The 20153-nt window shown below is 42.0% G+C and overlaps 4 protein-coding genes across 5 annotated transcripts; 3 read left to right on the forward strand and 1 right to left on the reverse strand.

Moving 5' to 3' along the window:
• Positions 1–718: 718 nt before the first annotated feature.
• Positions 719–1838, reverse strand: LOC129600663 (uncharacterized). Of its 2 annotated transcripts, XM_055499206.1 has the most exons (5): positions 1705–1838; positions 1402–1627; positions 1282–1340; positions 950–1219; positions 763–858 (listed from the first exon to the last, which is right to left on the reverse strand). In XM_055499206.1, exons 1-4 carry the CDS (start codon positions 1762–1764, stop codon positions 971–973), a joined length of 594 nt encoding a protein of 197 aa, XP_055355181.1. In that variant the 5' UTR covers positions 1765–1838; the 3' UTR covers positions 763–858; positions 950–970. The 2 variants fall into 2 exon arrangements, with proteins under 2 accessions (XP_055355180.1, XP_055355181.1); XM_055499205.1 differs by having other exon boundaries at positions 719–1219.
• A 1922-nt stretch (positions 1839–3760) lies between these two features.
• Positions 3761–5896, forward strand: LOC129600651 (uncharacterized). The gene is made up of 4 exons (XM_055499190.1): positions 3761–4112; positions 4247–4320; positions 4737–4928; positions 5576–5896. Exons 1-4 carry the CDS (start codon positions 3836–3838, stop codon positions 5681–5683), a joined length of 651 nt encoding a protein of 216 aa, XP_055355165.1. The 5' UTR covers positions 3761–3835; the 3' UTR covers positions 5684–5896.
• A 2245-nt stretch (positions 5897–8141) lies between these two features.
• Positions 8142–10648, forward strand: LOC129600652 (uncharacterized). Its single transcript, XM_055499191.1, has 7 exons — positions 8142–8203; positions 8285–8370; positions 8974–9158; positions 9445–9511; positions 9594–9670; positions 9843–10022; positions 10337–10648. Exons 3-7 carry the CDS (start codon positions 8976–8978, stop codon positions 10397–10399), a joined length of 570 nt encoding a protein of 189 aa, XP_055355166.1. The 5' UTR covers positions 8142–8203; positions 8285–8370; positions 8974–8975; the 3' UTR covers positions 10400–10648.
• A 1555-nt stretch (positions 10649–12203) lies between these two features.
• LOC129600643 (uncharacterized) lies at positions 12204–18328 on the forward strand. The gene is made up of 13 exons (XM_055499183.1): positions 12204–12717; positions 12812–12882; positions 12943–13131; positions 13375–13468; positions 13714–13790; positions 14179–14370; positions 14825–14894; positions 14977–15050; positions 15459–15689; positions 16553–16619; positions 17087–17169; positions 17508–17717; positions 17781–18328. The coding sequence occupies exons 1-13, from the start codon at positions 12357–12359 to the stop codon at positions 17874–17876; spliced, it is 1815 nt and encodes a 604-aa protein (XP_055355158.1). The 5' UTR covers positions 12204–12356; the 3' UTR covers positions 17877–18328.
• The last annotated feature ends 1825 nt before the right edge of the window (positions 18329–20153 follow it).

Genomic DNA, 20153 nt, shown 5'->3' on the forward strand with positions numbered 1-20153 from the left:
TAACGAAATATTGTAAGGATATTTACAGACTACACGCATAGGCACAGCCGCACATGTAACACTCTGCACTGTAATACTTACTCTGTAGTCGAACTGTAGTCTGTAATTCGAACTTTTTAATTAGTCTTTCGGCGCAGGCTTTTTGTTACGTTTAATTGGCTATTGCCTGAATAAATCTTAAGCTCTGTAGTCTGTACTCTGTACTGCATATACGTCAAAATGCGGTGGGGTAATATTGCGGATAGAAGTGAAACAAAATACCATAGAAATCTAACTTGTTCGAACTGTGACATAAATGACACCAATGTATCTGTTAATAAATACTAAAATATTTGACATTGAAAAATTGTAAAACAAATCGAAATCGCTAGAGCTATTCATGATCTTAGGGAGCATTCCGTGTTTCCAAACGGCTGCAATTAACATTTTCTGAATCTTCCCTATAAGGGGACCTTAGATCTGCCACGAGGTAAAATTGGTTAAACAAACTCAAAATTTACGTGCCGGCACAGCGCGAACGTTGACAGAGCCCTATTGATTGAAAATTTTACTAAAACATAAACTGGGGTACTAATTAAGAACAATGCAGTACTCGTATGCTACTCTAGTACAGACGCTAGGCTGTTGTACTGATAGCGTACTGTTTTGTATCACTAAGGCATTGATATAATGATCTCGTCTGCGACACTTTCGTGACCTCTTCATGAGATCGAAAGGCTTTTCCTAATACACATTACTTCGACTTTTAGTGAAACCGGTACTGATAATTGTGTAATTACTTCTTTCGATCAGTGATCCGATCTCCAGTCCAGTTTAGAGTTTACACGCATACAATGATAGCCATCGGCAATTTCACAACTGCAATTTTACAAAATCTATGCTGTATTTGGTGAGCAGATCGACGGCAAGTAGGACACAGGAACTGCAAACTGCAATGAGCAATGCGCACCTTCACAAGTTCTAGTGACATCTACTGAGCAGCAGCTTCGCCTTCGGCGGGAGCAGCTTCAGCTGGGGCGGCTTCCTCCGGAGCCCTAGCGGCGGCCACCTGCACACGGCCGGACGCAGCAGCGCCGGTCATCTTTCGGACAACGTCATCCAGCAGCGGAATATCGGCGCCCTGGTAGAGACGGCTATTGGAGTAGTCATAGAAAGAGGCGGCCTTGCTGCAGTCCACGTCGAACCACCAGTTGCAGACCAGGGTGATCTGGTTGAACACCTGCAAACACCCCCACCAATAAGCATCAAGTTATCGACCAGTCAGAGCGCGTGTCGTCGTACACTCATGTTGGGGCACAAGTACGAGGTCTGGTTGCCGTTAATGTCGCAGCGGTGGAAGACTGCAAGAAAATAAATCTTGACCTTTGTATATACGAAAAATAGTGTCCAATGCGTGTATACCTTGGCAGCGGGAAGCCGGGGATGGATCAGCGTAGAACCCTGGTTGATGGGTGCTGCCGCAGTCGAAGGTCGTCTGCGGAATAGCGACATTATTAGGATAATCCTGACCGGCGCGCGCGGTGGCGATCAAGTTGTACTGATCGGGCACGCTCAGTTTGGTGCGTCCACGCAGCTGATCCAACGCCCCGAAAGCCAACGGATTCTGGGTCTTGACAGCGCGCTTAGCCTGGATAAAACATAAACTAGAAGGTCAAACGTCATCCCTTATATGATGTTCCGTACAACATAACGCCTTAATTGTACCTTGATGCTGGCAGCCGAAGTCGTGGCCACGACGACGAGGATAACGAAAAGGGATTTCATGATGCCGGCGCTGGTTTTAGGAGAGTCTTCGGTGGCTGGGTTAGAAGTAGACTGTGAGAGGCGAATGATGCTGTCTGAAGGAAATAACAACGCTTTATATATTCTTTGACTAAAATGATCGCTGTTGAATGTTTTACCGTTTGGGCGTTGGCACGGGCGTTCACTTCCGCTTCGTGGGCAATGAAAAGTCGCGCGATATTACCTGTTGTCATTTAGTGCATATTGATTTGCGGTTTGCTGTTCAAAATCGGCCGAATTGTGATTGAAACATTGCACAGTGAAATCTAGTCAACGTTTTCTCTGTAAAGCAGCATTTTTAGTCGGTAATGATACCGTGTAAATTGCCGATGCGGAAGCGTGTGGTGTATAATGGATTCTAATTAATTAAATTTCATTCGTTACGTTGCATAATAAGTCTTGGCTTAACCGTTTTAAGGGCATTAGCATCGAGCAGGTTCGCTAAATTAAGGGTTTAACAGACGCGCCAAATTGAAATTCATTTAATACGATTAAATTTATTGCCGTTGCGACTGCCTTTGGGCTTTAACTCGGCTAAATCAAACTTTTCAGAGCAATCTTATGTAAAGCAGCTGAGCAACGTTATCTTTTGCTGAAATCTACCAACTTCCGCAACTATCATACGAGTAAGTGTATTGCACTGTATGCATAGGATTCAGATGCAAAAATTTACATGGTTAACGTTAATGCATAAAGTGTAGAGCAGGTAATGTACATGAACCATCATTTAAAACGAATAGCAAGTTAACAATATATTATTTTTATTTTCCACCATCGAGTGGACATATCTGGTGCGGGCGAGCGCAAGGAGTGGCTTCTTGTTTCTTAGTATCTAAATAAAATGATTTCGCTACATAATATAATATGAATACTTCAGTATATACTGAGAAAGAACATAATATTATGTAAATAATGTTTTTGTTTACTGCCGATTGCAGGTACTGCGTGGATGTTATACGATGCAGTTCACTTTCTAATCTCAAGCTATTGTATACCAAAGACCGCGTATTGTACACGTATGCAGGATGTACAAGCTTGTCCGGTAATTTCTGCCGGTTCAATACAGCGAAATACACAAATTTACGTATAACGCCAAACGTAGTGTGGTGGCAATCGCCATAGCGCAAACTTCGCACTAAATATGTGCTATCTGTACCTTTACGACAGAAATTACCGGACAAGCTTGTATATCGGAAAATAAAATATTAATGGCAATATTGTTATCAGTTCCGACTCAATTTGGAATAAATTCATATAAATGTACTCACAAGCTTCTTTAATTGAAATTATGATATTATGTAAAGCATCGTGTTTGATTAATTTATAAGTTTAGTGATAGATTCAGTAAACGATTGTACATACAAGTGACACAACCACGGAACGAGTTTTCAGGTGTGTGCTTATCTACAGCATTCGAAACTGTCAGACATTTTATTACGAATCTGATAAATAAAATATTTTGTCGTTCGCTATGATAGCGTAATTCTCTCACGATGATAGTTACACGATCATATTACTGTACGAAAGTAAAAGCTATACTTTAAAGAATCCTTCACTAACCATAAGGATTTAAGTGCATATTACAACGCTGTATTGATATGCATTCCGAATATCAAGCTGCATTTTGAAATGTTAGTGATTCGCATAACTGTGCGAAGTTTTATTGTTTTAATATGGGGAACAGCTCACGCGATTCCCGTATACCGATTACAACGCATCTGATTCCTTTGCCAACTTTCCGGTGGTGCCTTAAAATCCTGTAGCTGTTTACCTGTTTATGGACTGTAAAATAGTTAAGAAGCAGGAAATTACCGAGTACAGCTTAAAGAAAGTGGCGGTGAGACTACTGATTCCATGCAGTGCATGTGGAAGATAAACCTCCAAATCGTCGACATAAAATCTGGCCTGATAACGCTGACCCATTAATGTTGGTACTATTAAAACCGTGTAAAAGATTTACTTGTTTCTTCCATGTCGGCATTCTGAAGATTTATCTGGTTCACTTCCTCTTTCCGCACGAAACACATTGTTTACATTTTAAGAAACTGGTAGAATGCATCACAGCGTGGCGCTCACTGTATTGGTTTTCTGCTTGTCAGGGTACGGACTAGTACATTGCGATGATCCCTCGGTAAATGGCAACGGAAATGCCGGTTCTTCAGGGCAGAACGACCCCTCTTCGCTGGATATATTCGGACGGTTTAGCACCTTCTCGGCTCTGTTCTCGGCTTTGTTCGCCAACAACGGAACCTCCATGACCTTTAACGTTATTCCCAAACCGAGTCCAGGAGATCAGCCGAATCCAAGCAGCCCCGGTGATTTCTGTCAAGGTAAGCGGTTTCGGAACTTAAAAAAATACCGTATATGCACACAGCATTATTTTTCAGACAAAATTAATTACTGTTGATGAAGCTGATAATTTGTACTGTACGCACTGTTTTTATAATACGTTTTTTGTTTGCAGCTACGTTGATTCCCAACGCGGGACCGTTCTACCCAAAAACCTGTACCGAAATCGTTTTCACCGTTGTCACCACAGTAAGTCAGATGTACATACTAGAGCCGTATTACTGTAGTTATAATCAAACAAAAATAAATTTTGCAGGAAATTGGTAACAACGTTGAATAAAACATAACGGAGATACCACATCGTAAAAACAAAGCCACGCTACATGTATATAGTAGAAAAAATGCGTGACGATAACCTAATTATTCGTATTGCGGTTCGGATTCACGTGGTGCGAAATTTGCGAATATAGTACAATTACAAAGGTCAGAAAAGGTTGCAGAGTTTTGTGATCTCTTTGTACTGTAGGTAATCTCAATATTCTCGTCAGTTATTTTGGTTGTAAGCATACTGTCCATGTTCTTTTCTAATGTGCACCGTATGGGCCCATGGGCAACCACTCGTTAGTTCTGTTCAGACACTTGTCAAATTATTGCATTTTTTGCAGGGTTGTCCATCGTATCGGGCATTCTACCAGATGTCGGGACTTCCATGTGCCCAGATGCTGGGTGACGGATCCGTTGCCTTCAGTCCGGAAAAGTATGGCCAGTGCATTGTGGGACCGGGTATCGTCTACAACGGCAGAGTATTTGGAATGGACACCGAAACCAAATCCACCTTCGCTGATTACCAAATCACGGTTAGTATACTTTGACATAAAGCGTGGTTAAAGTTCTAAATAATACAGCGATTGTAGCGCACTTACGGCTGATTAAAACACTGATTTGCACATGGAATGCGTTATTAACAACAATAGCATAATACTACCGCATATGACAAAATAATTTTTTATAGAATATTTTAAGCAACCACGAGATACACATTACTTAAAAAATATTAATAAAGTACGGATCTTATTCAAAGGTCCCAATTTTGCGCTGATGTGATACAACCAAGAAGTACGCATGCAGCCACACAAACTGCATTCCTTATTTTAATCGCTATTTTATTATTTCTTACCAGGGTTCGCAGGATATCGTGTAAAAATTGGCATAACAGGCTACAGCCATGCTAATACGCAGTAGTACCAGTACAGTACTCGTATTTCTGTAGCATGTTATGCAAATTAATATAAAGGTTACAAACAGGCACGGAGGTTTATGGTCTCCCTGTGGGTAACCTCAGTCTCAGTATCTCAGTTACCGCACCTGGCTCGTGATATCATCATCTGAAAGTATTTCCGTACTGGTGCTGAGCCGTTGACATGCAATGCTACACTGCACGTCCGCACACATTAACACAGTACGCACCGGTTCTCCATCCTGATGCCGTATTTCCTCTTTGCAGGTTGATACCACCAACCTGCAGAACGGGTGTGGTGGAGTTCCCCAGGAGGCTACAACGGACAGTTTCCCAGTTCCGGATCCGGTAATTTCGCCGGCACAAGACTACTAGGTTCGCCCAACGCCGTCACTTGTCAGCGATACGGGGAAACCGTATCCGTTTTGGAAAAATGCTTCGGATTTAAACTTGCAAGCGGATATATTGTGAAGATGCTCTACCATTTTCAGATATTGTGAAAACTGTCGTGTGGGAAATGCAAACTCAACGTCATCGTAATGCTAAAGCTAGCCTAGCTGTAAGAACAAAACATGAAAATACACTGAATGCATGGTTTACTTAGGCCGGTAATGGTACCGGCGCTGGCAGGTACCGTGCATGCACTGAAAATGTTCTCGAAGCATGTGCACATTATATTATGATATCTACAACATATTCTAATGGTAAGGCTCAAATTTGCCGTATTCGGAATTAAATATCCCACAGTTTCCTGTAATGCATTGTATCCGAAACTGCATGGTATACGGTAAGTACCATTTATCGGGCTATCTTTCTTAAGGTGAATTTCTACTCAAATTAGGTCATATTAAACTATACAGGAATCGATAGAGAATTTATTTTTCTACCTACTGATGTGAATTTGTGAGAAAATTGTACTCAAGCAGTTATTTTAAAAACTGTCATAGGGTAGAAATCTTTAACAAGGTTTTAATACTGCGCAGTAGAGGAGAATATCTCTGTTCCGGATGGCGGCAAGTTTGCTGACTAGTGACTACAAGCCACAAGAATCTAACAAGCGACAACCGTGTTTGTATAAGAAGCAGAATACGCGTACTGTGTCATAAATGACCAGGTAGAACAATGAGGGGTGCAAACGAGTAGTAACTCCGCTTAAACGACCTTACCATGCCTAAATATGGATGCACGTTTATGATGTAATGAGGTAATGCCATCTAGCATCATTCCCGTTTTCACCGTTTACTGATATTTTTAAGGTCAATCATTTTCATCCCGACTTGATAGACCGTAGTACTGATATGTCGTGGTAAGGTGCGTCTGCAGAGTGGTAAATAACATAACACAAATCTGTTCTCTGGATCAGTATTTCCGAATCCTGCAAAAAAAGAGTTACGCACGATTATAACGAATCCTCCATAACTTAAGTAACTGACGGGGAAATAGTGTTTAGTTGTTTAGTTTTAAGAAACCGGTTATTTACACAACCTGTCTGACACCAGAATGATTTCATTGTGAAATCATTTTACGGACATACTCACACTATACTACAGTAGAGTAGGTGTCAGACATTTTATGTCATTGCGTAAATTCTTCTGCTGTGAAACTGGATGATGTCACTGCGTAAATTTCTCCTCTGCCGCCAGCCATGAAATTCGTAACGATCACCAATCGCCTATGAGCAAATAAAGGTGTACTGCTCTCCTTACCTGTACTCGCGCAAATAAACAACTTCATAAAAAAGTAATGCATAGTGACATAGAGTTACTCTGCTCGCGATAACTAAAAAGACAAGGATTTTAGGAATGATTAATGCTTATTTCACGACGTAGTGTCACCAGTCATTTACAACATTCCACTTCAAATCACTGTAGGGATGGGCCACCAAAAACTGCATATAAAGATTGAACTACCGAGTTCGTGCCTCGGCAGCGTGATTTTCCTTAACTTTCTTGTTCAAGTTTGTGAGGTCGATAGAATTCATCCACCATGGTACTGTACAGCAGAATCCTAATTGTGACCTTTATTATTGGGTTGGTCTATACTGTAGCTGAATGTCAATTTGATCCAGAAACTGGTCCTGACAACATTCCTGGTCCACCAGGCCGTGGACCTGGAGACATATGGGGCATGATGGCGTGGATGGCGTCGCTGGTTGGGAAGAAGGGATGCAGTTCGGGTGGATGTGGCGGCGGTAGTACTAATATAGTTATCAATAACAACAACAATAACGGTTATCCATATGCATCATCCGGATACAATTTCGAAAGCACTAGCGGACCAAGCAGCACGCGCAACTTTTCACCGTCTCCGTCGTGTCAAGCTACGATCCTTACCTAGTCATCGCAAAGTAACTAATGCGAGCGGGGGTTCTATCGGACCAAGTTCCCAAGTATAAAGGTTTTGTCCCGTAGTTGTGCTGAACGGCGGGCCGTTCTATCCGGACCGCCAGGAGGTTATGTCGACGGTCTCAATTATACGCGTAAGGTTTTGAAAACGACGATTTCTTATAATGCTGCATTAAGCACTGCTGGACCGATTCCAGGGTTGTCTTCCTTATCAAGTGCCGTTCGAGCTAACTGGACTACCGTGTGGCAGACTAACGCCGCATAACGGTGACCTTATGTTCGATACTAGCCAGGGGTGTGGCGTTGGACAAGGGTTCGTCTACTCTGGAAACCTGCTGGCTAGAGACACGATGAGCGGATCCATATTACAGAGTGCCGTTGTCGTGGTAAGACCACCTGTTGACGCACTGTATTTTGGAAAGGTGTTAATGCACATTGCATGCAAATACATAATAAAGATGCAATTGACAATTATCGCCCTAGGTGGACACCATCAACATGCAACACTGCAACTATCCACCAACGACAAGTGCACCGCTGTCCTGCTCGTGTCAGTTGCTGCTGTTGTACCTGCTCTTGTAAATAATAGCCAATTGTATAGCAAATTCCGACGGTTTTCCGTTGGTTGCAGTTTCTTTTCCGAACGGCGGACTTCTCTATCCAGATCAGTGTACCGCGGTATATGTGACTCCGCTATAGGACCCGCATGTGTCACAGGTAAGTTTGTCCTGCTTCCGGAACGGGCGTGGCTTTATTTAATTTGAAAACTGAAAGCGAAGCTGAAAAATGAGTTAAGGTTTTAAACGAGTTCAGGTCTATCTGGTAATTAGAGGCAGGTTCAGGTTTCCTCCTTCTGACCCTAAAGTCGTTTCCAGGTGGAGTATACGTTATGTTCTGCATAGTTTACAGTAATCTTGCATGCTAATGTATGGCGGAGATTTCTTATATCATAGAATTACGAGTATGTAACAAAAAAAAAGCGTTTGTACAGATAATAAGCAGAGCTTCAATATTGTAATCCATATTATCGAAACATATTGAAGAGTACAAGTGCAACAGGATTAGGTATCTCACCAGTTGCTGTACGCCACAAGGCGTGAAAAGACCCGAAGCTTCGAAGACCGTTTTTATACCGCAGCCGCCGGTGAAAAATGGCCAATTATTGAAGAGCGCATCAAAGACCCGTTTATTTAAAAGCTATGAGTATTTTAAATGACATGCCCCGGTTTCGCGGGGGACTTTGTCTGTCGAATTGTTACCTGTAGAGGCGAAAAAAAGCAAAATGCACAACTTAAGATGCGTAATGACTGACGTCTTCAGGAATGCGGCGGGCGCGTGACCTTTCAGCTGAACGGATTGCCGTGCGCTTCGGTGCAGTTGACGGCACTGTGGTTTTCGATCCTTCTAGTCAAAGGTGCAGCGTAGGACCCGGGATTATTTACAGCGGTACGGTAACTGCGATCGACATGTATACAGGAATACCGTACCATACTGCGCAAATTACGGTAAGGCGTTTATTCTCCAACGATGATACTGCAATGAGTGCAATCGTAGTAAATTATCACGTTGCACAATACCAACTTACCTTTTTCAATGCAAGACCAAAATTTTATGGTGTCGTAATTTTGGCATTCGCCTGAAATAGTGTTTCATGATGATAATTACGATCGGATAGCTAAGTAATTGTTGACAATGATTGATACTGTCCAAGAAAATTCCCTAATTTCTGGACAAACCGCTAGTTGAAAATTTTCACAAGGTTATGTTGTAAATCTGTGATTTTTAATGAAGATGGACACCGAAAATCTGGGACATTGTGTAAGTTCAACGCCATTTTCCCCCGGCACTCCTTGCAACGGTACGCATAACGTAAATTAGGGGTAGCTACTGAAAAGTAATAATTTCCGGTGCATTTCAGTGTTGGCGCGTATTATTTTCAGTTACGTATCCTGATCACAATGGACCGTTCGCTCCGATGTTTTGCGACGAAACATTTTTTACCCCCAATTACGTTGCTGTAAGTTTTCCCGCTCCATGTCTACTCCTCTCATATCATATGTACAAATACATGTACTTAGTATGCGTTTAAGGGTAACGACTGTAACTGGGTACAGCATTAGTGGATACTGGGTACTGCTTCTCACAAACCATTGTACTCGTATTGACAAAGAATCCTTCACATTCCCCAGGTCGAGTGTGCAGCTTTGTACGAGCTTACCGGATTGCCATGCGCTCAAGCACACCCCGACGGATCTATATCCGTTAATGTCAACGGAGACGGGTGCGTTGTGGGAAGCGGAATTACGTACAACGGCACATTGACGGTGGGAGCTCCGTGGATATTCACAACCGGAACATGGGATGTGCAGGTGCTTAGATATGATTAGTCTTACAGGAATTATGCTAATTATGTACATTAGTAATCGGCCAGAGTGCGCGGTTGATGACTAAAATTAAGATATCCGTCCGTACACATAGAATACGAACAACGCGCGCAGCAATAAAAAAATGTGATACGATTATTAAAATCATATCTGTCAAGGTGTGTATGGTTAAGCCGTTTGTAAAAAAACGTGCTATACGTAAGTTGTGGTATTAACGTCCAAGCACTCACGCCATTGTATGTTTGTACGACTTCCGTAAAATTTTAGTGTACTGACAAACGGTTTTTGTGCTTTGCCAGATGGACACTACGAATTTGCAACACTGTCCCATTACGACATCCACTACTGCTGATGAAATTTAGAGCTGCAGGGGCGTCGAACAAAAATTTGTTAATTAAAATTTAATCGAATTGCTAGAAAATTATCTAATGATGCACTCCGTATCTGAAAATTTCGTATTTCGTGCGACAATCCGACAATCAAATATAATCGAAAACTATTCGTGAATGCATGATTATTTTTTTTTCGATTGACAATCCTGTTTTCCTGCATTTTTGAGCCTGTGAATCGACGATTTTAACGGTAACAAAACAATCTTTACCCAATAAAATGAAAACAACAAAAAAACTGACCAGTACATACAATACAAATTACTGCATGATCTTCCACTGTTGCGACTATCTTACCAAAGCCTCTGAGCAGCCGCCCGTAGCCTTATTTCAGCGGGACGCAGTAGCTGCACCCAGCTGAAGAAGATTAAAATAATTTTAATCACATGTCGCCCACGAGCAAACACACACGTGCGCTAGCTCAAATTGGTATATTCACGTTTTCACACAAATAAAAATTTCCAAATTGAGTACATAATATGTGGTTTGCGGTCGATCAGTAGCGGAAATAGTATTCAATTAGTAAAATAAATCCCTGTAGGCTCTTGGTGTAAAAAATATTTTCGCGATGCAGGAGATACCGATACGGTACTTTCACACTTAAAAAACATCCTCCGCCCATACAGACCGTTACGCCCATTACGCAATCGCCAATTTAATAAAATCTACGTGTGTAGTTTTATTTATATCGCAGATGTTCGAACTCGAAACGAGAGCTGTAACGAATATTTTTACAAACTCTACAGAACACCAGTATTGCCTTCAGGGAACATGGCTTTCTCTGGAGCAGGAGCGAAGATCTACGCGGAATGGACGACAATAGGTCGCTAGCGACAATAGGTCGCTAGCGACAATAACGTCACCTGAGAGCGGTACATTCCAGCCTTGGAAGGGGCGGCTCTTGGTGCAGTTGTAGAAGGGATTGCCTTGCTGTAGTTCACATCGAACCACATTTGCAACCTCGGCCTTAGGGTGATCTGGTCGAACACCTAAACACACCCACCATTCAGCATTCAGCAATCGACCAATCCGAGCGTCCTGAGCGTGCGTCGTCAACTCACGTCGGGGCACAAGTTCCAAGTCTGACTGCCGTTGATTTTGCAGCGGTTGAAGATGTAAGAATTCATGCTTGAGGATGCCTATGAAGTAAACAACCTTTGGCTAATTAGGCTCCTGCCTGCACGTAGTAATAACCTCCTGCACAAGCGGACCCTAAAAACTTAATTTTCAATGTGGTCGTCACAGCTTTCGCTAGTATAGAGCTGATTTAGAGTATCCATTATGTATGTATTTTGTCTTTTCGTAACTATTTTGTAACTTCAGTTTTCTTTCATGATGATTTATGAGGTAAACCGAAGTTCCCAACATTGACCCTTTAGCCAATTACCTACTACGTACTTATTGCAAACTATAATTATTGATTTTCACCGATACTCGGACAGACGCATTCCAACATACTTTTGTTGTGAAATTCTTTACTTATACGGTCATACCGCAGGCGTCAGAAATGGATGTTTAGATAATTTCATTGCGTAAATTGCTTCTTTGCCGCCAGTCATAAAAAGTGTAACGACCACATGCCGCCCACGAGCAAATAAACACGTGCGGGAGCCCGAAATGGTATGTTTACGTTTCCTCACAAATAACAACTCCATAAAGTGATCAAGATAATGATTTGCGGTCGATCAAGAAATATTATTTCATCCTGTAAAATAATTCCATTATCCATATATATAGGTTCCTCGAATCAGAAATACGTACTTTCGCGACATAGTGCCCATCAACCACATTTCACTGCAAATGACGCCGTAAAGAGCGTCGGTTAGCCGCAAAAGAACTGCATATAAACTGCGATAATTTTGCTCTCTCGTGTAGATTATAATCGTTTCCGTACATTTGCTTGCTGCTTTCACAAAATTGACACACAACCATGTTACTTCGCAGCAGAATAATATTAGTGACCTTTATCATCGGGTTGGTCTATGTTGTAGCCGAATGTCAGTATCCGCCACCCGGCTCTGGTCCCGACAACAGTCCTGGTCCGCCAGGGCCTGGACCTGGAGATGTCTGGAGCATGTGGGCGTGGATGGCGTCGCTGTTTGGGAAAAAAGGATGCAACACTTGTGGTTGCGGATCGGGTGGATGCAGCGGCGGCGGCACCATCATAAATATTAACCAGAACAATAATAATCCATCGCCCGGGGACCATTCGGGAAGTACAACCGTGGACCATTCCGGAATTACTTCCGTACCAACCACTCTGCCTTCTTCTCCGTCACCGCCGTGTCAAGGTACAATTGTTGTTCTTTTTGCTGCTGGTTTGGCTAGTTGCACTGACGTTAATTATTATAGCAAAGCAATATGACAATAATCACCGTTTTGCAGCATCTATCAACAGTGGTCCCTTTTTTCCTGGCACTTGCCAGGAAAATTTTTTTTCTGCCGTGATGCTCATTGTAAGTGCAGTGTTCTTGTGTTCATCGGAGCCGTAAAAAAAACTTAGTGTATAATTGCAGGGATCGTGCCTGCCTTATCAAGTGTCTTTCGAGCTGACAGGGCTTCCTTGTGGCAGAGTACAGAGTAATGGTGAGATTGTGTTCGATGCTAGCCTTGGATGCGCCGTAGGCGTCGGTGTTTCTTACTATGGGAATTTACGGGCTTGGGACAGCTTCAGTCAAATGACATTAGGAGCAGATATGGTCGTGGTGAGTACATCGTACCTGGTAAAAAAATGGAAAATTACCATTCTTCCTGTCACTAGGCTCTCCGAGCACTGTGACAAATGATACATAAATTCTGATTAGATTTTATAAGATTAGCACATTAAAACGTGATTTTGAAGAACGGTAAAGGTCATACGTGTGTAGCAAAAAGCACAAAACCTTAAAACACTTGTGACCTTTAACTGCCAATATTAATCTAAATTCTAACGCTTTGTGCTGAATTAGGTGGACACTTCCAGCATACAGTATTGCATAACCACCACACCAACGTCAACCCCGAGCACAGATACACCCACCACGGGTTCCTTGGTGTGCATATGTAAGCTTTTGACTTAATGACACAGTGCGTGTTTGTACATATAAGGACTGCAATGTCTGAGGTAAGCAATCCCTGTCATTTCGTCACCGGGCTGTATACAACGCGGTACAAAGGCACCATGTTTATCCACAACGTAAATCTCCAGCCGGGGCGTACAAGGGTCACGCTCATGGGGTGCTTACCGTAACCTATTGTCAGCCCCTACACAGCGGCAAGTAATTCACATTGCTTCTGGCATTTTTCAGTTTCTTATCCAAACAGTGGATACTTTTCTCCATATCAGTGCACTGCAAACATCTTTACTCCCTTGTCTCTCTCCATGGTACGCTGTTGACTGCAGCTTACAGGTCCTGTGACACAGTTATTGATATTAAAACATATATCGTTTTCAACATGGATTTTAATTTGCTGTGTTACCCTTCTAACGCTCATCGATTATTAGTTAAGAACAATTAGTACTATGCATATCGAGTTCTGAACCAAAATTTTGTGGTAATGTTAAAATTATTGTTCTGACTCCAACGAACGTCTGCATCTTTACCTGCGGCATCGTTAATTACATAAATAGTAACCAGAACCACCATCAGCAATACGTACGCTAGAGGCACGCTAGTTGCTATTTGATCATGTTTACTGCTCAATTGTTGTTCAGAAAGGCGTCACAAATTATGATTAGGATCATTACGCAGAAAAACTTATCATTGTAACAGGGATGCACGTGCTGTTCGCGAGTGACCTTTCAACTCACCGGATTACCGTGCGCATCCGTGCAAAACGATGGAACCGTGACTTTTGACCCACTCAGTCAGGGTTGCAGCGTGGGACAAGGGACCGTATACTACGGCACTGTAACGGCAGTGGACATTTTTACAGGCATGCAGTACAGCAGTGTACAAATTACGGTACGGTAATATAACTTCTTAAGGCAGTACTGTACTACAACAAAAGTAAAACGTTTCTTTGAAAAATGGAGAGCTAAGTCATGACCAATGCTAACCAAACGTATGCAACTGAAAAATGCTAACAATGCCTAACATGCACTCCTGTGGCTTCTTGGCTTTTAAAATACTGTATGCAACACTGCTGCGTGTTTAATGTCAGTGTAATCACACGTCCAATAATGATTTCCGTTGAAATAAATTGAAGGGTGATATAGTTATAACATATGTACGTGTTGTAAGACCTGGAAGCATTATTGTGACCTGTTCGTTTGATTACGCTCATTACGTTTCCACATTCCGGTAGCGTGAAGTTGCGTATTTGGCATATTTAGGTCAATTATCCGTTTATTATCTAGATGCTTAATCACCGCTTGGCTATACATATTACATAATAAGGGAATCTTGTGTTTGCCAGGTGGACACCACGAATTTACAAAACTGTTTCACCACATCTTCGACCACTACCACGGGACTGCCTTGCACCAGTAAGTATTATGTACTAAATTGCATCTTACAGTCATGTGCCGATATCCTTCGATAGATTTGCGAGGATTAATTTTCTCGTAGTGTCAGTCACACCCGCTTCCTTGTCATTTGCACCCACAAGCTGCAGCGAAGTAATTCTTATGGCGAGAACAAGTGTAAGACCTTTGTATTTTACTGCTGTTATGGAGAGACATCCTCTAAAGCACCAGATAATGCTAAAATCTTTGGCGAATACCGTATTTTATCAGTTGGTGGCCCATCGTCAACTATTTTTCGTAAGGGTTGTGGGTGTCATCTTTATTTATGAGAATAAAGTTTTAAAGGGAGAAGTAATGCAAAAACGATCCCCAGCCGGATCTTAATTCCGGGGTGGACTTGTAGATCGGGAGAGACCAATAACTGATAAAACACAGTAATGCGATCATAACGCCGTATAACTAAATAACTATTATTTAAATAAGTCTGTTTATAAAAGTCTGTTTAATAAGTCTGTTTAAGTGCAAATGTAATCAGCGATAAAACGGATTAAGCAAAATTCTAATGCATTCTGTATTTCGTTGCAGGGTTGCACAGACAGTGATTTTTATCGCATTAATTGGAAAACTCCCGGTTTGCCGTCAAATTGTTTCGCGTTTAGTACCAGTTCTGGGCTTCCCTGGATCCTTGTTTTTACCCCCATTCAACCGTACAATCAATTCTATTGTGATGTCGGCCAAGGGGTCAGTTATTCGGGAAATATAACGGCTTACGACGTGTATAACCCTGGTGTCAATCTGGCTACGTGGAGCATAACGGTATGTCTCGAGATTCAAAATCCAGTTCAAAGTGGAAAACCTTCCAACTTCTTTTGCGTTTATTTAGTTAAGCCAATAGTCGAAAAACAACGGTTGTCGTGTCAGCTTCATTTCGAGCCCTGACATAAACCCTTGGGTTGTTCGCGTTCTCAGAGAAAAAGTTTTAACTGCAGTCTGTAGGTTAAAAGGAAATTAGAACAACTGTGCAAGACTCATTAAGAACAATAATATAACGAGGAGAATTTCCAAGAGAAAATCCGATCAGTTCCGCAGACGGTAGAATCGGGTACATTCAAACCGATCATCGTGCTATGTTTTTTTAACGTGGATAGATGACAGTAGATAACCAGTTACGGCCGCCCGGGACTGCCAGCTTTAAAACTGACGAAGAAAACGCGAAAAACTGGCATTACCAGATCCCGGTTATCCGACGCTTTCTGAGCTGAACAGACAAAAGAAGCGCCAATTCGCTGTCTTCCGGCACAGCCATTACGCCCATTACATAGGATAGGTGTTTATGAGGGTACGAGGCATAAGCCCATCTCAAAACACGGCCACAGTTATATTTGGGAAATGTAACAGAGATAGGCTTTGAGCCATAGCGCCGACTACGGTGATATCTCACGCACAACTGTGACCGTATTTCGAGATGCAGGCTTGTGCCATGTTGATCATCACAAGACTCGCCGTCCGTGGTGCATTTGGACACCAAAATATTTGTTTTAACGTTACTGCTCCATTAAGATTAAACTGCGTGCACGGGACGCCGGTATACAAAGCCTGAAAAGCCAAAGCGTGGATTACTTAGTTGCAACTGCAAGGCGTATGTATCTCCGTAGACGTAACCAGTCCTATAATTTCAGGTTGACACTTCAGGGATGGAACACTGCGTCGCCAGCGGGGCGTATCCAGTAAACGCAAATTGCTGGGGTATGTATAAAACCAGTAGAACACTCTACGGCTTCGCGAGGGCAAACAGCAAAGGTAGAAATATCTGTTGCACGGTCCCTGTTCGAGACATGACTGTAGTGACCAGAAAACGCCACTGTTGCTCCGTACCGTTATACGTTAACGTACTCCGAGTCAGTTAAAACATACCAAGATAGAATTAATTTGTTTTAATTTGCTCATAGACTGTATTAACTTTCCATTCCGAGTCTTATTTGTACTCAACTTATACGGGGTCTCTTAGTACTACATTATTTCCGTGATACTGAATAAATACAGTACCTCCGCTTGATTGACAGCCTAAGCTGCATGTCGGTAATGTTTGCACACTGCAGGTGCAGTCGTGTCTCGCTCCGGAATCAAGCACGTGTAGGTCGTGTGTTTACTTATGGGATTTCCTAGAGTCATCCAGTACTAATTGATAATATACATAACTCTGCAAATTGCAGCTAGCCTTTCACCCATGCCTGGCCCCATTTTTCGTCCGACAAGTTGCGATTACAGTGTTTTAACAAATATCGTATTCGGCGAGGTACGTGCAAGTTGTATCGTTATTTTTGTATCTATACAAACGTACCATCTGAAACTTAAGTATGTAATTTGTAAATTGCAGTTAATGTTATTAACGTAGTAAGGTGTCAAATACACAGCAAGTAGTCGTATGAATAGAAGTGTACTAAATAGGTAAATGCACCGTTTCAGGCCAGCACTATATGACCGAAACAATGCCATACACATTAACACATATAATAAATATTAGACCAAATTTACTAAAGCGCCCATGCCGTAACTAAAGCCAAAATGTTTCCTTTCCGATTGTGTTGCTATAACTAGCCCAAATACACCAGTTCCAGTATTTCTTTCCACTAGGGTTGCCAGTATTACCCGGACCTCAATCCACGATATGAGCTATCCGGGTTTAATTCGTGCAGCGCGGTGCAACTTGTTAACAATTCCTTAATTTTTGATGTTTCCAATGGCACTTCATGTAACATTACATCAGCAATGTCGCATACGGGAACTCTTACGGTGTATCATTCCTACTACCAGGCGGCTTTTTGGAATTCGTGGCAGATACAGGTAAAATGACCGTCTCAGTCCCTAAATCTTCTTAATGTACGGTGCAGCGTAAGATGTTTATAGCTGTTGACTGGCGGCCTGCAACCTTGTGCCGACTACTGGGCGGGTACCGGCACATTGCCAACCACTGTCACTACCACGCCTTGGTGGACGGGATAACACAAGATGATCTACGATTAAAGGAGCATGAGTGAAACAATATAGCTCCTAATTTTGGAAGCTGCTGGTTATTGTGTTAACGTGTTGCTATGTATGGCGACCGACGACCGTTATAAATCCGCTTTTTACCGCCGGAACCCAGAAACCCCCGAGTCAGCATATTTACTTGCACTGGCTATTAAGTTTACTGCTTCGCCTTGCTTAGTACGCGCTACGCAGTACAACTGAAATGGCACGTTTGAAGAAAGGATTGTATAGACTCTGCACACTCCAAAGTACTGTACGGTATACGTTGTCACATACTGGATTCTGGAGTGGAGTTTGTGTTTAGTTAGTCTAGCGGCCCAACCGAAATACAATTAGTACTTACCGAGATCATCAGAAATCATGAACAATTACAACTACCACGTGGTACATGGGTAAACGGCCTTTTCTAATACGGGAAAGTACAGCACATGTTTTCAGGCCATAACGGCTCGCTCGGAATGAAATCTCTGAAAAAATTCTACAACCTATTTCACAACGCGAAACTAAGAAAGAAACAAATTTATATCCTAGTCACACTGCTAGTATGAACGAGTATATTGTACATACTGAAATATTGCTTAAGCAGTACGCTCGGCTGGAGGTGTTTACTTACGGACGTATAAGATAACAGTCGAATTACATCGTAAAAGGGTTCGCTAATTTGTTGCCACTTGCCAGTATTAATTTTTTTTAAATAATACGCAAAATTATTAATAAATCAGTTCCTTACGAATATCTATTTTTAAACTGTCATCGCATGCACAGAGCGCTTGCATATTTTATGAAAATGCAGTGATCGTTTGACTATTCGCAAATTTACCGCTCGATTGGGAAACCAAATTACTTAAGCAGCAGCCACACGCTTCACACACTCACAACAAAGCACATTGTGCTTTATTTATGTGATGATTCATTTTTTTTATTTCACAATGAATTCATCTGCCACGCCACGGCGTTTACGGCACCTCAAGGAACATACAACATCAGAGACCAATTCAGCCCAATACACAACGCAACAAATGCAGTCACAGGTAAACACCCAACACGTACAATTATCGTTATCCAAAGTAGCCGTAGTTATAGCCGTAATTGTACAAGCAGATACCCATGGAATTCCCCTTGCCATCGGGAATACAGGCTGTACCACAGCAGAACACCATCAGGTAGCAGGGACAGCGTTTATTGCGGGCGGACGACACCCCGCTCATCTGGCGTTCCATGAGGGCGTGGGCGCTGGCGACCGGATCCATGGCCATGGCCGGGATGGGCGCGAGACCTCCGTATGCGTATCCGTATCCTTGGCTGTGCACGCTCAGGCTGGCGAGAAGGACCACGAGGGCGGAAAATACTACAAGGTTGGCCATTGTGCGTAACCGACGAGTGGGAATATTGCAGGTATTATTAGCGAAAAAAAGTTATTAAGCCTAAAATTAAAAGCTGCTAACTACAACGGATGGTGACTGACTGAAAACTGACTTTTGTTGTCAAGGTTTTTACCGATATGTAATGTTGCCAAGCGGAAAACGGTATGTGAATTTAAGATCATACGTTATTACAAATCTCGTGGAAATACTTTCTGGCTGTATGAAGTGGTACTGTAGCAGCGTTATATTATTATTTTCGTATCTGGCAGTACATATTATTATTAAAAACTGTGGCTTATATGCGTATTGTACAAACTTATTGTTTTCACTTAATACCAGCATTTTCATACAGCATGCATTTCATAGTGCCTTCCATACAGCAATACCAGCCGTACGGTCTAATGTACCCTCTACTTGACCCGAGTTTCGGCCATAAACGGTACCCCCACAATGTACTGATGTATTAGTATTTGTATGAGTACCAGCAATTACTTGCGACCGTATAAAGTGATTTGAGTAAGTAAAATACAGTACAGTAATTATATTTTTTGCTGAAATGTTTATGGTAATGAGCGTTCTCAGTTGTCGTACTTAGCAGTTTCTCCCATTATTGTGTGCACTATGACTAATATAATTTTGACGGACACGATTGATTTTTCTCCTTGTACAACATAAATAATTCTTGCACAACCGAGTTGTAATAAGAAAAAAGCAAACACACCCTTTCAATTATTATAATGTCGTTTTAAAGTAAAACATGACCTCTTACAGAATGCTGAATAGTGAATACTCTTCACCGTTTAGTGATTTTGTGAGATAATCGGCGTTATTTCATATTCTTTTAAGAGTTCTCTAAATTTTAATTTTTTTTAATTTCGACATGGTA

This window comes from Paramacrobiotus metropolitanus, unplaced genomic scaffold, assembly GCF_019649055.1.
Source record: "Paramacrobiotus metropolitanus isolate TYO unplaced genomic scaffold, Prichtersi_v1.0 Parri_scaffold0000188, whole genome shotgun sequence".
Classification (NCBI taxonomy): Eukaryota; Metazoa; Tardigrada; class Eutardigrada; order Parachela; family Macrobiotidae; genus Paramacrobiotus; species Paramacrobiotus metropolitanus.